The sequence below is a fragment of the Haliotis rufescens genome, unplaced genomic scaffold (assembly GCF_023055435.1).
Source record: "Haliotis rufescens isolate VD_foot unplaced genomic scaffold, xgHalRufe1.0.p SCAF_5, whole genome shotgun sequence".
In the NCBI taxonomy this organism is placed as follows: domain Eukaryota; kingdom Metazoa; phylum Mollusca; class Gastropoda; order Lepetellida; family Haliotidae; genus Haliotis; species Haliotis rufescens.
The window spans coordinates 63,154,415-63,176,484 of record NW_025964223.1 but is presented as its reverse complement, the minus strand read 5'-3'; the positions used below and the strand labels follow the sequence as shown (position 1 = coordinate 63,176,484).

General features: G+C 38.3%; 1 protein-coding gene across 3 annotated transcripts in view; it reads right to left on the bottom strand.

The window, feature by feature from the left end:
- The window catches only part of LOC124143847 (suppressor of lurcher protein 1-like), a 301,234-nt gene that overhangs the window by 84,016 nt on the left and 195,148 nt on the right, over positions 1–22,070 (bottom strand). The window contains exons 4-9 of one of the 3 annotated variants that reach the window (XM_048383705.1): positions 19,631–19,842; positions 16,765–16,827; positions 12,543–12,753; positions 9,453–9,467; positions 8,565–8,806; positions 5,553–5,585 (exon numbers count right to left, since the gene is read on the bottom strand). In XM_048383705.1, coding sequence (XP_048239662.1) covers positions 5,553–5,585; positions 8,565–8,806; positions 9,453–9,467; positions 12,543–12,753; positions 16,765–16,827; positions 19,631–19,842 — 776 coding nt within the window. Of the gene's footprint in view, positions 1–5,552; positions 5,604–8,564; positions 8,807–9,452; positions 9,468–12,542; positions 12,754–16,764; positions 16,828–19,630; positions 19,843–22,070 lie in introns of all 3 variants that reach the window. The other 2 variants (XM_046512999.2, XM_048383706.1) reach the window with 2 other exon arrangements.

The window sequence follows — 22,070 nt, the reverse complement described above, 5'->3', positions numbered from 1 at the left end:
CTCATGATGTACTCACTGAACATGACCCGTGAAGATCCGGGGTAGAATAGGTCTTCAGCAACCCATGCTTGCCGTAAAAGGCATCTATGCTTGCCATAAAAGGCAACTATGCTTGTCGTAAGAGGCGAATAACGGGATCGGGTGGTCAGGCTCGCTGACTTGGTTGATGCATGTCATCATGTCCCAAATGTGTGGACCGATGCTCATGACATCAATCACTGGATTGTCTGGTCCAGACTTGATTATTTACAGACCGCCATATAGCTGGAATATTGCTGAGTGTGGCGTTAAACAACAAACAAACAAACAAACTCACTGAAATTAATCACTCTTCTGAATCTATTATTCATCTTATATGAACACAAATACTACTTTTTCATTTTCAAAGCATAATTTACTTTCCAAATAAATCAGTTAAATATTCTATGAATACCAAAATGCACTTTAGGTTGTAGTTTTCCAATAAGAATATATGACACAAAAATTGTTTTGATGCAATATAACAAGAATGTATGAATAGTAAATGAAAACAACTTTTACACTGGTCAATGATTTGGGTTAAAAGTAGAGAAAAGACTGGCTTTCTGGCCGGGAGAAAACACTTCAAAATTATTCACAGTTCCTGTCCATTGACTGCAGCTGAATAATGAAATTTCCAAGGAAAATCAAAATGACAAGGCTCTCACACAAAATGCCGAGAGACCAAGCTGTAATTCAAACAACCAAGCAGTTGAATTTGGCTCCGGCATTACCAAGGAGCTGTTGGGTTCGATACAATTCAGACAACCATGGCTGATGAAAATTCAACGACGAATTTTGTGAAGTTGCCATATTTAGGTTGAGTTGTTTAGCACCGAGCCGGAGGAAAACGAAACTCTCCAAAATCAATAAAACCCCATCTCATTTCTTCATTTGTAATTGCTCTGGCAGAATATGAATACTTCTCTCAATCTGATACGACATGCCTCCCTGAAGAAAGAATGACCAACTGCATCCATTGCTGGAGCTTAAGATCAACTTGTCATTCCACACTCAGCAGAACTGAAAGGGTGTGAAATAGACTTGCCTGCTTTTGAAATTAACAACAATGAAAGTTCATATTCAAGAAAAAATCTCAGGTTTTCAAATACAGGGACCTACCTAAACACTGTAATTTATTCCAGGTTCAACACAACTGTAAAATGAACTTAGCATATATTTACTGATTGGCATGAAGAATGGATAACACAAAACATATGTGATAAACAAACAAGGAGGAAATGAAGCAAGTGTACAATCTTACTGTTAATTTACATTTTTTATGAACATCTGCTCCAGTTAATCTCCAGGTAGTGAGTGAGTTTGGTTTAACGCTGCTTTTAACAGTGTTCCAGTTATATTGCGGCGTGTCAGCCTAATGTGGGAGGAAAGCCCGAAGTGATGCAGGTCTCAGACTAATCTCAAGGTAGGTGGCACGGGTTGCCCAGTCGTCTAAGGCGCAATGATTTGCTGTGCAGAGTTGTGTCCCTTGGGCATGCCAGAAACGTATGATTGTGGGTTCGAATCCCGGATAGAGTTTCATGTCATAATCAGCACTATTACAGCTTTATTGATGTGAGCTTATATTTAGTGTGAATGGAAACTCTAGTGGTTGATAATGTGAACTTTAGTCTGTGCAATTAAGGTCATGATGATACTCCATATCCAATATATCATGGGGGCACGGGTGGCCCAGTCGTCTAAGGCGCCGTGATTCGCTGTGCAGAGTTGTGTCCCTTGGGCATGCCAGAAACGTATGATTGTGGGTTTGAATCCCGGTTCACCCTGATTATGTTTCTAGGTTTGTCAGCACCATACGAGTGCTTGTGGTATCACCGAAGCTTTCCTCCCACATTAAGCTGATATAACTGGAAAAGTGTTAAAAGCGGCGTTAAACCCAACTCACTCACTCACCCACTCTCCAGGTACAGCCAGGCCCTTCCCCAGATTGCTCAGTCATGTTGCTAATGATGATGATTCTTTCATTATTTATTTTTCCTTTTATAACGTTGACCAATAAAACTAAAACACTATCAACACAAATACTAATCTGTAACACATTCCACAATTTGTAACAAGATGAACATGTGACAATCACTCCTTTCACATCTGTCGATGGTGACAACATCATCAAATCACCTGTTAATTCTCCATAAACACATTAATTAAATATTTCTTGGAAGATAGATGTGACTGAGTGTAACTAACAAGACAATAAGCCTTTGACACATTGAACTCTATGAAGAGCAGTTTTCCGGCTTGTTAAGCCTTGTTAATTGAACCATGCTGACCAATGAGAGCATCATATCAGAGTAAATTTGTGTTGGAATGTGTTTGCGACTGGAAAATGACTTTGAGACAACTGTAACTCCGACACATCGGACACAAATAATGATGAATAAATGATGGTTGTGTACTCCCCAGTGAGTTGAGACTGAAAATCGAGTGTAAACAGATCCATTGACTGGAGTAATAATGTACCTCTTTAGCATGCTTCAGGGTGTGGATTTGGTGCATTATTAATATGCACAATACAATATCTAAAAAGATGAAGAAAAATACTGAAATAATTTAAACAGACAAAGGCTCTGAAGCGAGTGAGTGATTTGGGTTTAACAATGTCTTGAACAGTATTTTAGTTACCATATTTTCTTGAGTATAAAGCGCACTGTGTAGAAGGGGGTGCGCATTATACACGAATTAATGAGTTTTGATGTTTTTTACCCCATGGAAAGAAATTACCACGAGCACGTAACACCGGAAATACCATGTCAACAAATCCATACTGAAGTACGCAAATTAGTCATGTAATTACACTGTCTGGCTATAAAAAGTGTTCTTTGTATATCTGGACTTATTTTATTAATTTTATTCAAAATTCCTTTTAATATTGTTTTAATTAATTTCGGCGAAATCGTGTGTGAAGCGATCGGAAAATCGCACAACTCACCATTATTAACAGCAACCACGGTCAGATTACCGCTATTGATGCCTTGAAACGAACTTTAATTGACAGAGAATGGATACATATATCATAAATGTCAGCCTGATGTGGCAAAATAGCGGGAAGTGATGCAGGTCTCAGACATTGGTGAATCTCATGACAATGGGTATGGAACTGACAACCTAGATAACGCAAACAGGGATCCGCTCCCATGACCATAGCTTTCTGACATGCCAACGTGCCACAGACGACTATGCCATCCTTGACACCACCAAGTATTACAGTGGTAAAAAGGGGAACATCATAAACATCTAACTTAGGCATGGTACTATATTTCCCGTGTAGGCCAAGGTTGTCAAACTGGGTGTCTGGCTGAAGAAGTACATTGTATCATCCACGAGTACATCAAGATGTACACTATTTAAGCCGTTGATGGGACAATCCTGACTTGTGTCTGTCCAGACAAGACATGACTTACATAACAGGATCAAACGAGTGTTTGTATGTAATATTCTCATGAATGTTCATGCTCATACAATACTTACCTGAATCATAGCTGGAATTTGATATTCAATCATGACTGTCATGATCCAGTATCTGGGTGTGTTCACAGTATGACTGACATGAAGTATATGCCTCAGGGAGACAAGCCAGTATATTGATGTTACATGCAGACTTCACAGTTACACAATGAACAATACATAACAAATATTAAAGACATGACAGAAGAGAGAAAATAGTTTGTTTCTAGTTTCTTCACTGGTGTTTTACAATATGCAGGGGCTGTTGTGCTGTGGAATATTTGCACACTCAGGAAGGGTTACTCTCAAGGGGGGTAACTCTCAAGGGCGGGGTAACTCCCAGGGGCAGGTAACTCTCAAGGGGGGTAACTCTCAAGGGGGGTAACTCTCAGGGGTGGGTAACTCTCAAGGGCGGGTAACTCTCAAGGGGGGTAACTCTCAAGGGCGGGTTACTCTCAAGGGTGGGTTACTCTCAAGGGCAGGTAACTCTTAGGGGTGGGTAACTCTCAAGGGCGGGTAACTCTCAGGGCAGGTAATTACAACCCTTGAGCAGCATGCCATCATGCATTTATGATTACTTTGATTTTCTTTCTATTTCTGACTGAAATAGACACAATAGGCAGTGCACTGTAGCCGACCAGCTAGAACAGAAACAAACAATTCTCTTCTTTTCAGCTGAATAAAATCATTAGAATCATTATACATTAAAGAATATGTAGGTTCAGTCTTGCATATACAATATTACATGCAATGTATTAAATATTATTAACAAAATCATTCAATGTTCCCACAGCTAAAATGCAGTTATACAATACCCTCTATCTGCCTACACAGTGAGTTAGCAAGTGAGCTACTTTTTCGAAAATGATTTCAAAATGTATTTCTTAGTCTCATCCATTTCTTCCACATTCCCCATCCAAATGTTTCTAAAGTGAGGGAAATTTTGCTTCATACTAAATGGGTAAATATATAATTCTTAAGAACATCCCCAATGCAATATCCCCTGTTGTGATATTAAATGTTAATCAACTCATTGTAGTTATGGCAACTTAATACCAAAGTGCAATACACTGAGATGTAATAGAAGTCCTTTTGATCTGATAGAACAACAAATATCCTTTGACATCAAAAACCATCTCGCTGGAAAAGCAAATCAAGATATGTTAACTTCAAACTGTCAATCAAATTTGCATGAACAGGAAACCTTTGTTGATTGAAAAGTTTCTGAACAGAATTGAGTCATGAAATAAGAGTAATGGTGTGAAAGTATGTGGTGTAAGGTCCACTTCAATCCAATTCCAGATAGCAAGTTACAATCATGGCACTGACAACAAGATACTCTATAGCCCAGCTTTGTCAACAAAACACATACTGATGGCTGCTGTATCACCAACAGGATCATGCAAAAATTACACACAAAAATAAGTCCTGAAGTCTGAAGTAAACATGGCTGTGTAAGTAAAGAGTATTTTTTTACACCAATAGGTGGGTAGGCTGGGAATAGGGATACACTGGAGCTCGAAGGCTCCAAAAAAAGTCATATTCTTAACCATCTCTGAAATTTTCAAATTTGGAACCTTATGCTTTCATGTTCTATTTCAAATGAAATTTACAGGTATCAAATCTCCATTTGAAACCTCTAAATTGAAAAAAAGGAGGTTAATCTAATATTAGAGCACTGGCAAGATAACCTAGACTTATGTCACAGGAAGATTGTACAGACACTATCCTAGCAGAATGAAGAACTGTCTATAGCTTCACAGTCAAATCCAAGTTTCCATCTCTCAGTACAACACTCTCCTTGTATATACATATAGTCACAATGCATAGACAAATTCAAAGCAAGGTCTTATTCTTGAAGCAGTCTAAGCTTGGTTTCCTTCGCTCAAATTCATGTCACATATACAAAGGAGAATATTCCTTCAGGAGATTTTATATCAGGCATATTCAGAATATGTATTCATCATATTCTTAATACTTTAGAACACACTGCTTCAAGAAGAGGATCCATCTCAAATCTAAATCAACTATGCAACAATAACCATGTACATCCAAAAATGGGTACTCACCGGGGTGGGTGGGCCGTGGCTGGTATGTTACCCCTACAGAAACAGATAAATCTACTGGAATAATTTTTTAAGAAAACTCAGTGGATTTCAAAGTCACAAAAACACAATCAAAGTATTGCATAAAATCAAAGCCACTGTTGACTGGCCGAATTTGAAGAAAGTGATGATCGGGGCTCTCTATATTTTATGAGTGCTTCTTTTGCTTAGTGAACATTATGTCCAGTGTTTTTCAGCTATGTGAATATTGGTTGAAGTGTTGCTGTAGTTGTTGATGTTTAACGCCACAGTCAGCAATATTCCAGCTATATGAGAGCTGTCTGTAAACAATGGCATCTGGACCAGAAAATCCTGTGATTGACATCATCAGCATCGATCTACACAGTTCAGATACGATTACATGCATCAAACCAAGTCAGTGAGCCTGACCACCCGATCCCGTAAGTCAACTCTTACGACAAGCATAGTGGCCTTTTAAGGCAAGCATGGGTTGCTGAAGACCTATTCTACCCCAGATCTTCACGGGTCTGTGTGATCATAGTGTACTGATATATAATTATATGGCATGAGATACAACATGACTTATATGATAAGCTAAACAACACAGAGTGTATGATAAGCAAACATATGGGTACTCGAATACCACAGATAGGAGTGTTAAAGGGAAGATAGATATATTGACACTATAGATGTGATACAGATGTGGGTATGACATGGTACAGACACCGCACTATCATGAGGTAGTCATGGGCATTATGATGAACACATTATGACATATAGTAACAAACTATAAGGAGGTACACAAGAAGGTAAGGTAAGGAGTAACACAGTTAGGTACAGTAAGGAGGAACACAGTTAGGTACTATAAGGAAGAACACAGTTAGGTGGTATAAGGAGGAACACAGTTAGGTACAGTAAGGAGGAACACAGTTAGGTACAGTAAGGAGGAACACAGTTAGGAACTATATGGGAGGAACACAGTTAGGTACTATAAGGAGGAACACAGTTAGGTACTATAAGGAAGAACACAGTTAGGTACTATAAGGAAGAACACAGTTAGGTACAGTAAGGAGGAACACAGTTAGGTACTATAAGGAAGAACACAGTTAGGTACTATAAGGAGGAACACAGTTAGGTAGTATAAGGAGGAACACAGTTAGGTAGTAAAAGGAGGAACACAAGAAGGTAAGGTAAGGAGTAACACAGTTAGGTACAGTAAGGAGGAACACAGTTAGGTACTATAAGGAGGAACACAGTTAGGTAGTATAAGGAGGAACACAGGAAGGTAGTATAAGGAAGAACACAGTTTGGTAGAATAAGGAAGAACACAGTTAGGTACTATATGGAAGTACACAGTTAGGTACAGTAAGGAGGAACACAGTTAGGTAGTAAAAGGAGGAACACAAGAAGGTAAGGTAAGGAGTAACACAGTTAGGTACAGTAAGGAGGAACACAGTTAGGTACTATAAGGAAGAACACAGTTAGGTGGTATAAGGAGGAACACAGTTAGGTACAGTAAGGAGGAACACAGTTAGGTACAGTAAGGAGGAACACAGTTAGGAACTATATGGGAGGAACACAGTTAGGTACTATAAGGAGGAACACAGTTAGGTACTATAAGGAAGAACACAGTTAGGTACTATAAGGAAGAACACAGTTAGGTACAGTAAGGAGGAACACAGTTAGGTACTATAAGGAAGAACACAGTTAGGTACTATAAGGAGGAACACAGTTAGGTAGTATAAGGAGGAACACAGTTAGGTAGTAAAAGGAGGAACACAAGAAGGTAAGGTAAGGAGTAACACAGTTAGGTACAGTAAGGAGGAACACAGTTAGGTACTATAAGGAGGAACACAGTTAGGTAGTATAAGGAGGAACACAGGAAGGTAGTATAAGGAAGAACACAGTTTGGTAGAATAAGGAAGAACACAGTTAGGTACTATATGGAAGTACACAGTTAGGTACAGTAAGGAGGAACACAGTTAGGTACAGTAAGGAGCAACACAGTTAGGTACTGCAAGGAAGAACACAGTTAGGTACTACAAGGAAGAACACAGTTAGGTACTATAAGAAGGAACACAGTTAGGTACTATAAGGAGGAACACAGTTAGGTACTACAAGGAAGAATACAGTTAGGTACTATAAGAAGGAACACAGTTAGGTACAACAAGGAAGAATACAGTTAGGTACTATAAGAAGGAACACAGTTAGGTACTATGAGGAGGAACACAGTTAGGTACTACAAGGAAGAATACAGTTAGGTACTATAAGAAGGAACACAGTTAGGTACTATAAGAAGGAACACAGTTAGGTACTATAAGGAGTAACACAGGAAGGCACTATAAGGAAGAACACAGTTAGGTATTATAAGAAGGAACACAGGAAGGTACTGTAAGGAGGAACACAGTAAGGTACTATAAGGAAGAACACAGGTACTATAAGGCAGAACACAGTTAGGTACTATAAGGAGGAACACAGTTAGGTACTAATAGTAGGAACACAGGTACTGATAGGAGCAACACAGGTACTATAAGGAGGAACACAGGTACTATAAGGAAGAAAACAGGTACTAATAGGAGGAACAGTTAGGTACTATAAGGAAGAACACACTTAGGTACTCTAAGAAAGAACACAGTTAGGTACTGATAGGAGGAACACAGGTACTGATAGGAGGAACACAGGTAGTATAAGGAGGAACACAGGTACTATAAGGAGGAACACAGTTAGGTACTAATAGGAGGAACACAGTTAGGTACTATAAGGAAGAACACACTTAGGTACTGTAAGAAAGAACACAGTTAGGTACTGATAGGAGGAACACAGGTACTGATAGGAGGAACACAGGTACTGATAGGAGGAACAGAGGTACTGATAGGAGGAACACAGTTAGGTACTATAAGGAGGAACATAGAGGGCTTCTACAATGAGTTACACTGAGGGGTACTTTCATGGAGTACACAAGGTTAGTGTGTACTAGTATATTATAGTAGCTGAGCTATAGTAATGAGCTCCTACCGTTAATAGGCTCTGCTTTGGGTTGAGTTGTCACCGATCTGTGGATGGAGGATCCAACGAAGGTGTAGCTAGCAGCAAAGCCCTGAGCTTCATTTTTGTCATCAGAATAAAATTCAATGAATAAATTACGGCCAGTTGAAGTAAGTTCCACTTGATTCTGGATGTCACAGTAGTGACCGATAACATCTGCACTTCTGTCTCGGCCATTGTAAACAACAATAGCATCATGACTGTAACGACAACTGCAAAATAAAGGCAACACTTTAGTCACCAACTTACAAAATAAACAATACGCTACTTCAAATTCATTCTTATGGGGCCTGACACTTACTCATGTGAGATCAGCTGTATATTAAAATTATCTTTGGGGGAACAAAAGTCCAGTGATTATCCAGTCATCAGTTGTAAAAATGGGAAATATTAGTATAACAAATGAATCTGGGAAATATACTGAACTTAAAAAGTTAGGGATCATGAATACTTTTGGGGATACTGACTGAGCACACATTTTCATAAGAATATACCCCAAAATATTCATGATCCCTTACTTTTTTTTGTTCAGTATATATCGCAATGTTTGCAGACACTCCTGGAAATATTCTTCAACAACACAGTGAAAGGAAAATTTGGCATTTTTTCAGAAAGTGATACATTTTATGCATGACATTGTGTATGTGAATTTATAAAAAACTGCACAACTTTTTAGACGCCAGCTCAGCACGATTCTAGGTGAACTAATACACACAATGCATATTTTGTAGGATATTGTGAATTGTTTCGATTTGCAGCTTTTTCAAATATGTTTACAAATACAAAGGTGAAGGTTGTTGGGGGATATAAGAAAAGCACCACGCGTGTGGGATACACCTCATCGCACAGCCACTATACCTTTTCTCTCCTTTGCTATTGTGCAAAAATCAAAAAATGTGAAAGATAAAAATTAGAAATTTGCATATTCCATAAACATCTGAAATCGCATCTTAAGCAGAAACTATACAAGTATTATAGATCAGTGTCAACTAACAGTAAAGGTACTGATGTATATTGACGAAAATGGTAAAAATGGTAAAAATGGAATACTTGAGATCAGTGTGCGAAATAGCCACCTGCAAATAGCAAATTTTCGGTTGAGCTAAAGATTCTGACTGGATACTGGAATTTTAAAACATGTTCCTATGCACGCACACCTCTTAGCTGATCAACAAAAAAAAATTATCATGCCATTTTAGATCAATACGACCCTCAAATTTATTTTTTTTTAAATGACTATCCGAATCGAGGTTGCGAGATCAGAGTTACCCCCCTTCATCTTGTTTGAGTGACTGTAACACTGTGTATAACAAACATGATTTGACTGGTTGTAATACATAGTTTAACTAATCACAACCTGTGTTATTTTACAAACTTTGGCTCAAATATTGCAGACACGCTGACTGTTTTCTCTTTTACTTTAACAATTTGACTCTGACCATGAATCTGTGACGCCCAAAATGCCCCAACAGCGCAACATGCATTCCTGTTTAAGGGGGGCAAAGCTGGTCCATAGCTTAAGCGCAACATGAGTGATGAAGAGAAATGGGTGTGAATACTGAAGTATGAAAAATTAGGTTGGGAACAGAAATTTCTTATATAAATAAATCTTTGAGGCTATAGCTGGCCCATCATGCCAGCAATAATCTGAGACTATTTCACACACTGTTTGAAGGTTTGACGTTTCAAACACCCAACTGAGATGAAAAATATATTATATTTAGCTCAAACTCTGTACGATTACTGAAGTGACTACCGTATATCGCTGTGTATAAGGCGACCCCACGTATAAGACGACCCCCCTGTACACGCCTTTAAAATCAACCCAAAATCCTATACTCCGTGTATAAGGCGACCTGGAATGAAACAGATCACAAGTCTGACTGATATACCGGTAGAAGATTTAACATGCTCTTGCCGACTGTAGCGTATTTCGCACACAGACATCACAAATTAGTTAGTTAGTTACTTTGGAGATTTAATGTGCGCTTTCCGACTGATGCATATTTCGCACACATCACAAGTGTGCACACAAACCTTATATATACAATAAAAATATGTTTATCTTGCGTTGTTTTTTTTTCTACAATGATAGGTCGCATGTGTAACTCCGGCACACGTCGCCATTTTGTGTTTACACGGTAAGACACCAAATTGGTGCCCATAAAATAAAATTCATTTATGAAGTAATAACATATAAGAGACAATGATGAGTAATTTAATCGCCAATTAACTATGTTGTAACTAACTAGGCTTATGTTTGCTTCACATTCAGCGTGTTTATTCCACAATCACTTGTACACACCGTCTCCAACATGCTGGGCTGGCTATCGGACGCCGGTTGACATCGCCAGTGGAAAAAAATGTGAGATCTTCGACTCCGTGTATAAGACGGACGACCCCCCTTCTTAGCCCCCTCATTTTAGGTACGAAAAACTCGCCTTATACACAGCGATATACGGTAATTATCCAAGAAATTTTTTCTATTTCTTACAATGATACATGCCATACAGAAAAACATCTTCACTGCCAGAAGCTCTTTTCTCTTCGGTTAAATGTTCATACATATGATACAAGGATTATGTTCTGTTTCAGCTACATTTTTTAGAATGCCCCAACAGCGCAACATGCATTCCTGTTTAAGGGGGGCAAAGCTGGTCCATAGCTTAAGCGCAACATGAGTGATGAAGAGAAATGGGTGTGAATACTGAAGTATGAAAAATTAGGTTGGGAACAGAAATTTCTTATATAAATAAATCTTTGAGGCTATAGCTGGCCCATCATGCCAGCAATAATCTGAGACTATTTCACACACTGTTTGAAGGTTTGACGTTTCAAACACCCAACTGAGATGAAAAATATATTATATTTAGCTCAAACTCTGTACGATTACTGAAGTGACTACCGTATATCGCTGTGTATAAGGCGACCCCACGTATAAGACGACCCCCCTGTACACGCCTTTAAAATCAACCCAAAATCCTATACTCCGTGTATAAGGCGACCTGGAATGAAACAGATCACAAGTCTGACTGATATACCGGTAGAAGATTTAACATGCTCTTGCCGACTGTAGCGTATTTCGCACACAGACATCACAAATTAGTTAGTTAGTTACTTTGGAGATTTAATGTGCGCTTTCCGACTGATGCATATTTCGCACACATCACAAGTGTGCACACAAACCTTATATATACAATAAAAATATGTTTATCTTGCGTTGTTTTTTTTTCTACAATGATAGGTCGCATGTGTAACTCCGGCACACGTCGCCATTTTGTGTTTACACGGTAAGACACCAAATTGGTGCCCATAAAATAAAATTCATTTATGAAGTAATAACATATAAGAGACAATGATGAGTAATTTAATCGCCAATTAACTATGTTGTAACTAACTAGGCTTATGTTTGCTTCACATTCAGCGTGTTTATTCCACAATCACTTGTACACACCGTCTCCAACATGCTGGGCTGGCTATCGGACGCCGGTTGACATCGCCAGTGGAAAAAAATGTGAGATCTTCGACTCCGTGTATAAGACGGACGACCCCCCTTCTTAGCCCCCTCATTTTAGGTACGAAAAACTCGCCTTATACACAGCGATATACGGTAATTATCCAAGAAATTTTTTCTATTTCTTACAATGATACATGCCATACAGAAAAACATCTTCACTGCCAGAAGCTCTTTTCTCTTCGGTTAAATGTTCATACATATGATACAAGGATTATGTTCTGTTTCAGCTACATTTTTTAGAAACTTTGTTCCACCGATAAGCATGTTTTGGAAAAAACAAATATGTCTGAAATGATATTAATAGATACTCAACCCTGTTACAGATGTATGCCTCATCCAAAATAAAACCCCACATGTTAAAAAAATATGTTAGGATGATGATGAAACTGATAATTAATGCTAATAAGGATGATAATAAAGATGATAATTACCTTCCACCTGTGTGATACAGCTGTATGTTTTGAAAAAATATTTTCACTTTGTCTCCTTTCTTTGCCTGGAAATGGTACTGACATTTGGACATAGCCTGGTAGTTTTGAGGGTAAAACGGAGAGAAGAGTCGACCAGATTTGGTGTTATTACTATCAAAATAATATGTACACTGGGTCCCATGCATTTTAGTTCCAGATATCACAAATTGTTCTGAAAAAGATGGAAAAAAGGAAACATAATAAACATGAATGTATTCCATGATGTTTCTGAAAGAAAATATTTTGTTTCATCATTTTACCTAAAACATGGTACATTTATTAAGGCAATTACGATTCATCTCCATGAAATTCTTTTTCAAATTATATACTGCTTAATTCTTATCAATGTTCATGTCAATCGGGATGACTTCATGAATTTTGAATTCATCACTACTTATTTTAATACCTGAATTAATTATAATAAAACTACGAGTTATTAGCCTAATCAAACAAAACATATAAATACCAACAATGAAAGTGGAAACAAACTTCTATCTGCTAACCATTTGCCAAATTGAACGCCATAAAGGTGATTACTTAATAAATCTAAGAAACATAAAATTATAAGTCTTTTGACATACTGCTATTGTTTTAAATCTATATCAGTTTGATGACATCAAAATAAAAGACATATACCAGTTATTTTCAAGAAAGGTCAATTTCTTAAATGCCTCATTAAAAACATTGGTACTATATAGAACTTCAAGATCTACAGATGAAATAAGAATGAATCAAGAGAAATGTACAAAACACAAAGTCCTAGTGCACATATGATTGAGATACATGTAAATTTAGACTTAAGCATGCAAAATTACATCCTCACTACCCCCTTCCTGTCTCCATCCCTTATCATGACATTATCTTCTATAATACGTATAACACTTTTATCACATTTCTCATAATATACACAAAGATAATCAATCAATATGATTCAAATGATCTGCATAAGTGTGCATAAATAACAACAAATGTACTCAATATAAAAGCTGGTGCACAAACATAAGCTATTGCTAAATATATCAATATCATTGTTCAGAATGTTTAACTTCAGAATAGTTACATTCCCCACTTAAAGGATGTACATTAGTAATATTTGAATGTTTGGGTTTTATGCAACTGTGGCCAATATTCCAGGTACATTGTGCTGTTTCTATAGTGAAAGAGCAAATTAGTTCAAGTGTTTGCTTGTCACCCTAGAGATTTGAGTTTCATACCCGACAGGGTACAATATGTGATGCCCAATGTTAGAAATTGGCACTAGTCCCATAGTCCTTGCCAAACTGCTCAATAGTTAAGGTATCACAAGGACTGGTATTTTTTGCCATTTTTAAGGGTTTTGCTATATGTTATCTTCATAAGGGCTGGTAGACTAACAGTTAGTTTCTATCACTGGCTGCCTATTCTTGACGTCCCCTGCCATGACAGTCCAAAAACATTTTAGGCGCAGCTTGGAACATACATGGAGTTCGACCAGGAGTTGGAAAACAGTGGTCAACGGTATGAGCATCGACTTCCCCACTGATCCTCATTGATGTTACAACAATCTCATTAAAATCAGATCTTTACTCTGATATGATGCCTCTGTCCATGACAATCTGACAACCACACAAAGAAAGCCAATCAATATCAAGGTTTCTTGTGTATGCTTCATCTTCCTGAGGCAAGGGCGTTAACAGACTACAAAAGTACAGTTTCCATCCTTGGCGAACTAGGCTGGAATTTCCACTAGTAGATATTATGAGTTATGTCCCTTTTATGTCCCTCCCATTGATCAATTAGATTCCATTTCTGATATCACTTACATTTGCTTCAAACAAAATGGCGGCACCCAGTTTAGACGATCTGAACGATAATCAAGAATTATATTGAAATATAACTGGTCTTACCCTGTGAAGTGCATCAAATCACTTGAGCACCTTGACTAAAAACATGAAAATATTTGCAAAATATCCATCAACGTCCAGTTGGCGGTACACATGATTTGCAAATCCTGCAGTTGACCGAAATCTGCATGTTGAAATCTGTGTTGTTTATGAACCGGATGTCTACTTTGTTACGTGATTTTGATTGGAACATGCATAGACTCGTTAGTACAGCCAAAATGAAACTCCGGAATTCCAGCCTAGCTAGTTTGGCAAGGGTGGAAGCTGGGCCTTTATAGTCAGTTAACGCCCTTGCCTCAGGAAGATGGTGTATGCTTATGTCAGATGCTTCCCCAAAATGAATTAAAGTTGTTACGATACATTCCCGGTAACCCACTTTCATCTATAACATTAGTAGTGCACAATAGGCTACAATGAGTAAGGCAGAGACATTTCTGGCATTGAGTGTTTTGTTAAGAGTGACAACATTTAATACAGGAATTGATACCAGGCACATCAATAGATTAAAAATAGAATATATAAGGTATTGTTTAAAGGAAATACTAAAACAAATCTTGGCAGAGCAGTATGCCAGGAGGAATTTTAGTTTTGCTGGTAGGAAGAAAAAAAAAACGACATCCATTTTTGTACAGGTTGCTCTATGCATAGGGTTTGGTATAATATATGGAATATAAAAAATCACATCTAGTTTGCAAAAGTTTGATACTGCAGACCAACACCTGAGTAATTCTGCCTATGTAGCTTGCATTAAGGATATATAGAGCCCCTATGGTGATCACTGGATCATCATCCTTTGACATGAAGAAATCATTCTCATTGTCAGCATCAAGGATGCGAGAGTTGCCCCCCTTGGTATTCCGAGATATTTGTGGTCTGGCTCAATTTATTTTTTAACCATTTTTGGAAATTGTGAAAACCTCATGACACTCATTCACCAATGTCACACTCTCATTGCTTTCTTCCCACAACATGCTAACCTATATTTCCCAGTTCATGTTAATGTATTAGTATATATATAACTTATAACTAATGGTATGGCTTTGTAGACATAGCATATTGACTTATGACAAAATTAATTACTCGGGATAGGTCTAAATAACAATAACACCAGGACTCCCACTGCCGCTCCCTCCAACCCTATAACACCAGCCACTGCCTCTCCCTCCACCACCTATAACACCAACCACTGCCTCTTCCTCCACCACCTATAACACCAGGACTCCCTGATGACTGCCGCTCCCTCCACCACCTATAACACCAGCCACTGCCTCTTCCTCCACCACCTATAACACCAGGACTCCCTGGTGACTGCCTCTCCCTCCACTCCCTATAACACCGGCCTCTGCCTATCCCTCCACTCCCTATAACACCAGCCACTGCCTCACCCTCCACTCCCTATAACACCAGCCACTGCCTCACCCTCCACTCCCTATAACACCAGCCACTGCCTCACCCTCCACTCCCTATAACACCAGCCACTGCCTCACCCTCCACTCCCTATAACACCAGCCACTGCTTCTCCTTCCACTCCCTTTAACACCAGCCACTGCCTCTCCCTCCACCACCTATAACACCAGCCACTGCCTTTCCCTCCACCCCCTATAACACCAGCCACTGCCTCTCCCTGCACTCCCTATAACAACAGCTGCTTCCGCTCCCTCCACCCCCTATAACACTTGCCACTGCCTCTCCCTTCACTCCCTATAACACCAGTCACTGCCTCTCCCTCCACCACCTATAACACCGGCCTCTGCCTATCCCTCCACTCCCTATAACACCAGCCACTGCCTCTTCCTCCACCACCTATAACACCAGGACTCCCTGGTGACTGCCTCTCCCTCCACTCCCTATAATACCAGCCACTGCCTCTCCCTCCACCCCCTATAACACCAGCCACTGCCTCTCCCTCCAACCCTATAACACCAGCCACTGCCTCTCCCTCCAACCCTATAAGACCAGGACTCCCTGGTGACTGCCTCTCCCTCCACTCCCTATAATACCAGCCACTGCCTCTCCCTCCACCCCCTATAACACCAGCCACTGCCTCTCCCTCCAACCCTATAACACCAGCCACTGCCTCTCCCTCCACCCCCTATAACACCAGCCACTGCCTCTCCCTCCAACCCTATAACACCAGCCACTGCCTCTCCCTCCAACCCTATAACACCAGCCACTGCCTCTCCCTCCACCCCCTGCCGTTCCCTCCACTCAGGTATTGGTCAGCATGTCCTGGTCAAAGGACCAGCATATCACATTATAAGCTTCACACAGATGTTAGTATTCGCACACTGCTTGTTTACCATGTTTAGGTGAGTTTATTAACATTGACTGGCGATTTTCTAATTCCTTTCGACTCAAGTTTTCTGAAAGTTAGATGCAGGTTATTTGTTAAAAAGATAAATAGCCAACTAAAATAAACTTCAAATTGTACTTCTAATACACATGAAATACCATTCACATGTTGATCAACAGACAGGCATGAATCAAGAGACATATTCCTAAAGGGTTCAAGCACTAGAAGCATAGGTTTGACAGCAGTGTTTGAATTTGAAAATAACAAGTGCCACAAGTCTTATAAAAGTATTGAATGTCAAAACTATGAAAAACTGAAAGTAAAGAGTTATTTTACTCAGGCTTCTATCAATCTACAAAGCAAAACTTCAGTGTCCAACTCAACAAAACAAGAGTTATCTCCCTTTGTCCCTACAAAGTTCTCTCAAGCCTTGGTAGCAATCATGAGTGTTTTTTAGCCATACATTTTTTCATATTGGTTTGAATCAAAACATGTAATGTTAACATTAAGATATCAACTATGGAAATAAAACAAACAAGGTCGTAAAGGTCATCAACTAAAGAATGATACAGTAGAGAAGGAAGAAGTGGTCAGATAAATAAATCTTCATCTTCCCTTACCTGTCAAGGTGGATTGAGAAGTTGTGTACAAATGTGTGTCTATTAAATTAATATTTCTATTTTTAATTTTGCTACAGAAATATGATTTTTCATACATGTAATAATTGAAAGAAAACAGGATATAAAAATGATTACTAAGTTCAAACAAGTTTCATTTCTTTTATAGATTGATTTGACACTTTTATGTTTGTCAGTTGAATGTAAATGCTGCATATCAAGTATCTATTCATTTGTCATTTGATGTAACACTATATGAAATACTAAATAAACTTGATTAATAACACAAAAATATTACTGATTACAAAATCTATATTTATCAAGCATTTCTAATCCTGCCATATCCAACCTAGCCCCAAGTCATGATCACTGGTGTACATAACATGTTCCAAGTAAAGGGGGGCACGGGTGGCCCAGTCGTCTAAGGCGCCGCGATTTGCTGTGCAGAGTTGCGTCCCTTGGGCATGCCAGAAACCTATGATTGTGGGTTCGAATCCCGGTTCGCCCCAATTATGTTTCCAGGTTTGTCAGCACCATACCCATGCTCGTGGGTTTCACCGAAGTGGTAAACGTCTGAGACCTGCATCACTTCGGGCTTCCCTCCCGCATTAAGCTGACACGCCGCGATATGACTGGAATATTGTTAAAAGCGGCGTTAAATCCAACTCACTCACTCCAAGTAAAGAAGGTACTTTTTAATATTCAGGTTTATGAAAAAGTCACATATGACCTTTCGTATCAATATCATCAAATGTTAACATTTAACAACAAAATACAACTATGAAAACTCAAAATATGAATTACATAAGAAAAGCTTAATGATTTCTTCAAAGACTTGAATATGGATCATATTTATCATTCGTCCTTTTTGTGTTGAACACTTTTCTGTTTCTGTCCTCAAGCCTAAGTTTGGTGAATTCAGTTCATTACCTTGTGGATCAAGAGAATTATGTTATTTTAGCTTCTAAGATATAAACATATGTAAAATGAAGTTCTCCAAATATTGTTTTTAAATTATAGATTTACCAGTACACAAGACAAAAATAAGCACCACCCATTCTCCATAACCATTACTGTCATCACACCACGCAATTTCTTAACATGTGTGTTCTAGAGGACTGGTTGTTCCATTGTCATGCAATGTCATGCAAGGATGTCTTACAACAGGCCCAAAATATATATTTTTAAAAAATAGAAAGTATTATCTTAACTTATTTGCTTTACAAAAGGATATACTCATTAATTATTTTCTCTGTCCTAACTTTGATAGAGATGTTATATTAATTTAAAACTGTCTGGTACATCATGCCCTTAAATATCCTTCAAAACATCAAAATTAATTTTGTACTAATATAAATACCAGAGAGGTAATGATAAATATGTCATCTAGCCCCCATATGGTAAAATTTATTTACATAATGCATATACTACCGTATTTGACATAATAAGCACCCAGGGCACTCTCAAAATTAGAAACAGGGGGCTCTTATTAGAATATTATTTGTTGGGAAAAACAACAGAGTTGAAAGATCCTAAATTTCATGGTTTATGCTGAAAGCCTGAAATGTTTATATACGACTGACATATTTTTCCAGAATTTAATTTCCTATAATTAAGAATGCATATAACACACACATAATACACAAATAAATAAGTCTTGTGTACATTGATCAATCGGAAGGGGTGCTAATTGGGATTGTTCACTTGCCATTATATTAGCAAATATCGTCGTAGTCGCTTATTAGAGTTGGGCGTTTATTACATCGAATTGGGTATATGACACTTGTACATTTTCATTGGTTAGTACTCACTCATCTCAAGATTCGATTTGACATTTTCTTAGAAAATCCGCTATATATGGGTTGTTGCCAGTCTCCGCAACCAGCATAATATGTTTCACATCTGCTTTAACGTCAGTCAGATGTCAACTTAAGAGAAACTTTTAATACATAACGGTCTTGTGAAAGATTTCGCAGCTGGGACTGAATATTTCTAAACTACTACATTAAGCCTGGATGCATGCTTAAAACTTCCAGCTGTACTCCAAGACTCCATCAAGACAATTGGAGCCACTAGGCTACTGGAACACAAAGGTAACATACAGATCCTAAAAACAGGCGCTAATGTCTCCCACTTAAGACGATAATGAAACTGAATCGCATAACATTGATGCTCTAAGCTACATCATTTCATTAAATCACATATCAACTTTGAATTATGAGTAAAAAGGATTCAATTTTCTGAAACCATTCTTACCTTTATCTAAAAATTGGTATCGCCCTTGAAACCCTGTAAAGTTTCCGGGCAAGCCATCAGCATGTAGCTCCAGGATGAGGGCTCGATCTGAAGAATAGTATTTCTTCTGGGTGCTGTTCAGGACACCACAAAGTTCTGCCGAATGTCGGTCATGTTCGTTAATTCCTGGGCCATCCAAGTAGAGAAATAATCGCAAAAAGTCCGTACATATACTGAAATAGATAGAAAACAAATTCAATATGTGTGAAACTTTTTGGTTACAATAAGTGAAACATTACGATTTAACATCTGCACAGCTCCATGGCATCATTGAAATGAGGGTATGTATTAAAAGTATAAAAAACGGTTGAATGAGTGATTGAGTTGGGATAAGCACAGCTTGGTGACACCACCAAGCACGGGTATGGTGCTGACAAACCTAGAAACATAATGAGGTGAATCTGGGATTCAAACCCATGATCATAGGCTTCTGGCACGTCTAAGGGATGCAACTCTTCACTGTAAGCTGCTGTGCCTAAGATGACTGGGCCACCTGTGACACCCTTAAAACTATTTTGTCAACTTGAATGAGTGAATGGGTTTGTTTTAAGGCTCATAAACCTACTGCCACTATGGCCTATTGTATTGTAGCTATCTTCCTATCTCGTAATATACTCTTGGGAGGTTTTACTTTGTGCTAGTAAGACCTGATCGCGGGTATGAGGTTTTACTTTTTCCCAGTAAGACCTGATCGTGGGTATGAGGTTTTACTTTTTCCCAGTAAGACCTGACTGTTTTCCCACTGAACAACCGAGGCAGGTGATGAAAAGTTGTTAAATTTTACTCGTCATGACTTCAGCTTGTGCTGCATCCTGCATTATGGAAGTATAAAATTATAAACATCAACGCCAGAGACCAACTAGTCACTATAAACAGATTCCATGGGCATAAAAGGCAAAAGAGCATTGAAAATTATATGAATGTATGAGAGATGACACCAGGTGTTCAGGAAAAGAGTAAGCATGCCCTGCCCTACCAGTAGCACAATGTCAAACAATATCTTTTAAAATCTACATACTTTGATAGCCCACAATCAATTGAACATATTGAAAACAATCTTTTACCAGAACATGTAACCACTCTGAAGGCCATACTGTCAGCAAAGGCAAGTCTGATATGTTGAGATGTGGATTTGAACAAATACCAAATAAATTCTCTTCCTTAAATTGAGTTTCAAATTTATTCACCCGATTATTTCTAAATCCAATCTGGATAAGTATAGTCACGGAAAAGATGACACATGCATCTGTGCTATAAGCCACCATATGTGGCGATATCTGTGGCCCAATGAAAAAAAATCATTACACGAAAGAAGACCAAGGTTAAATAAATTCCCCTTAAAATCCACCTTCCGTCCAAGTCAGGAAAAGGCAATTTGAAAGGATCAGAGCTAACACATGCCAGTGCCATTCGGTGGAGAAGAAACACAATCTGTACAGCTCATTTGAAAGATTCTGACGACAGCATGGAAGCGAGTGTCAAATCCAGCCTTTTCCAATCAAATTGAGCACGCACTTTTAAAAGTGAGTCGAGAAAAGCCAGATCTGAAGTTATCATGCTTGTGCATATTTTGATCTTTTTCTCAAGAGCTTCAAAGAATTGTTGATAATGACGAAATGCGCCAAGGCTGGACAAGATAAATAACAATTCCTAATCCGAATGTTCCTGGGAAGCAAGAGGTTACATTAGTAGCTCGGACAAAGCATGGAAACAAATGTATTTGCCATCCCCAAGGAAATGATTAATAAAATATTTGCATCTGGGTTCTAGTCGTAATTGACATCTGACATTGTATTTTTACGATGCTTTGTCACATAAAGGTCCTCAAATTGTGAGCAAATAGAATTCATGTAATATTTGGAAGAAATAATTATACATGAAATTTGAAATGAATAAGGCGATGAACATTGGAGTAACACCTTCTGATAAAATAAAAAGAGAACTCTTTTGAAGACTCTTTTCAGTGTTAAAGAGTATAATTTGGTTTATTTCCTGCAGTTTCATATATGATAGAAAGTAGATAAAATGTACATGTCATCTTACTTTGAGAGATACTGACACATGAAATATTGTTTTCAACAACCTGTCAATCATCTTGACAGCTGGGAGAAAATTGATTACTTTATGACCAGCATGTCAAATGATTTTGCATTCAAAATAAATGTCCAATCATGAAGAAATTCATTCTAAAATTCCCAAAGGTATTTTCATCATATGGATGTGATTATAAGCCTGATGCAATGGTTGCGAAATTGACGTGAAATCGACAGTACACACAAGAGGACATGGTCAGGTTGAAAAAGTCAATCACCATGCAATCGATCCTAACTGTTTCACAAACTGACCTTTAAACTGTTGCAAGTTTTCGTAGGGCAACACAATTCTGTGCTACTCATTTAAT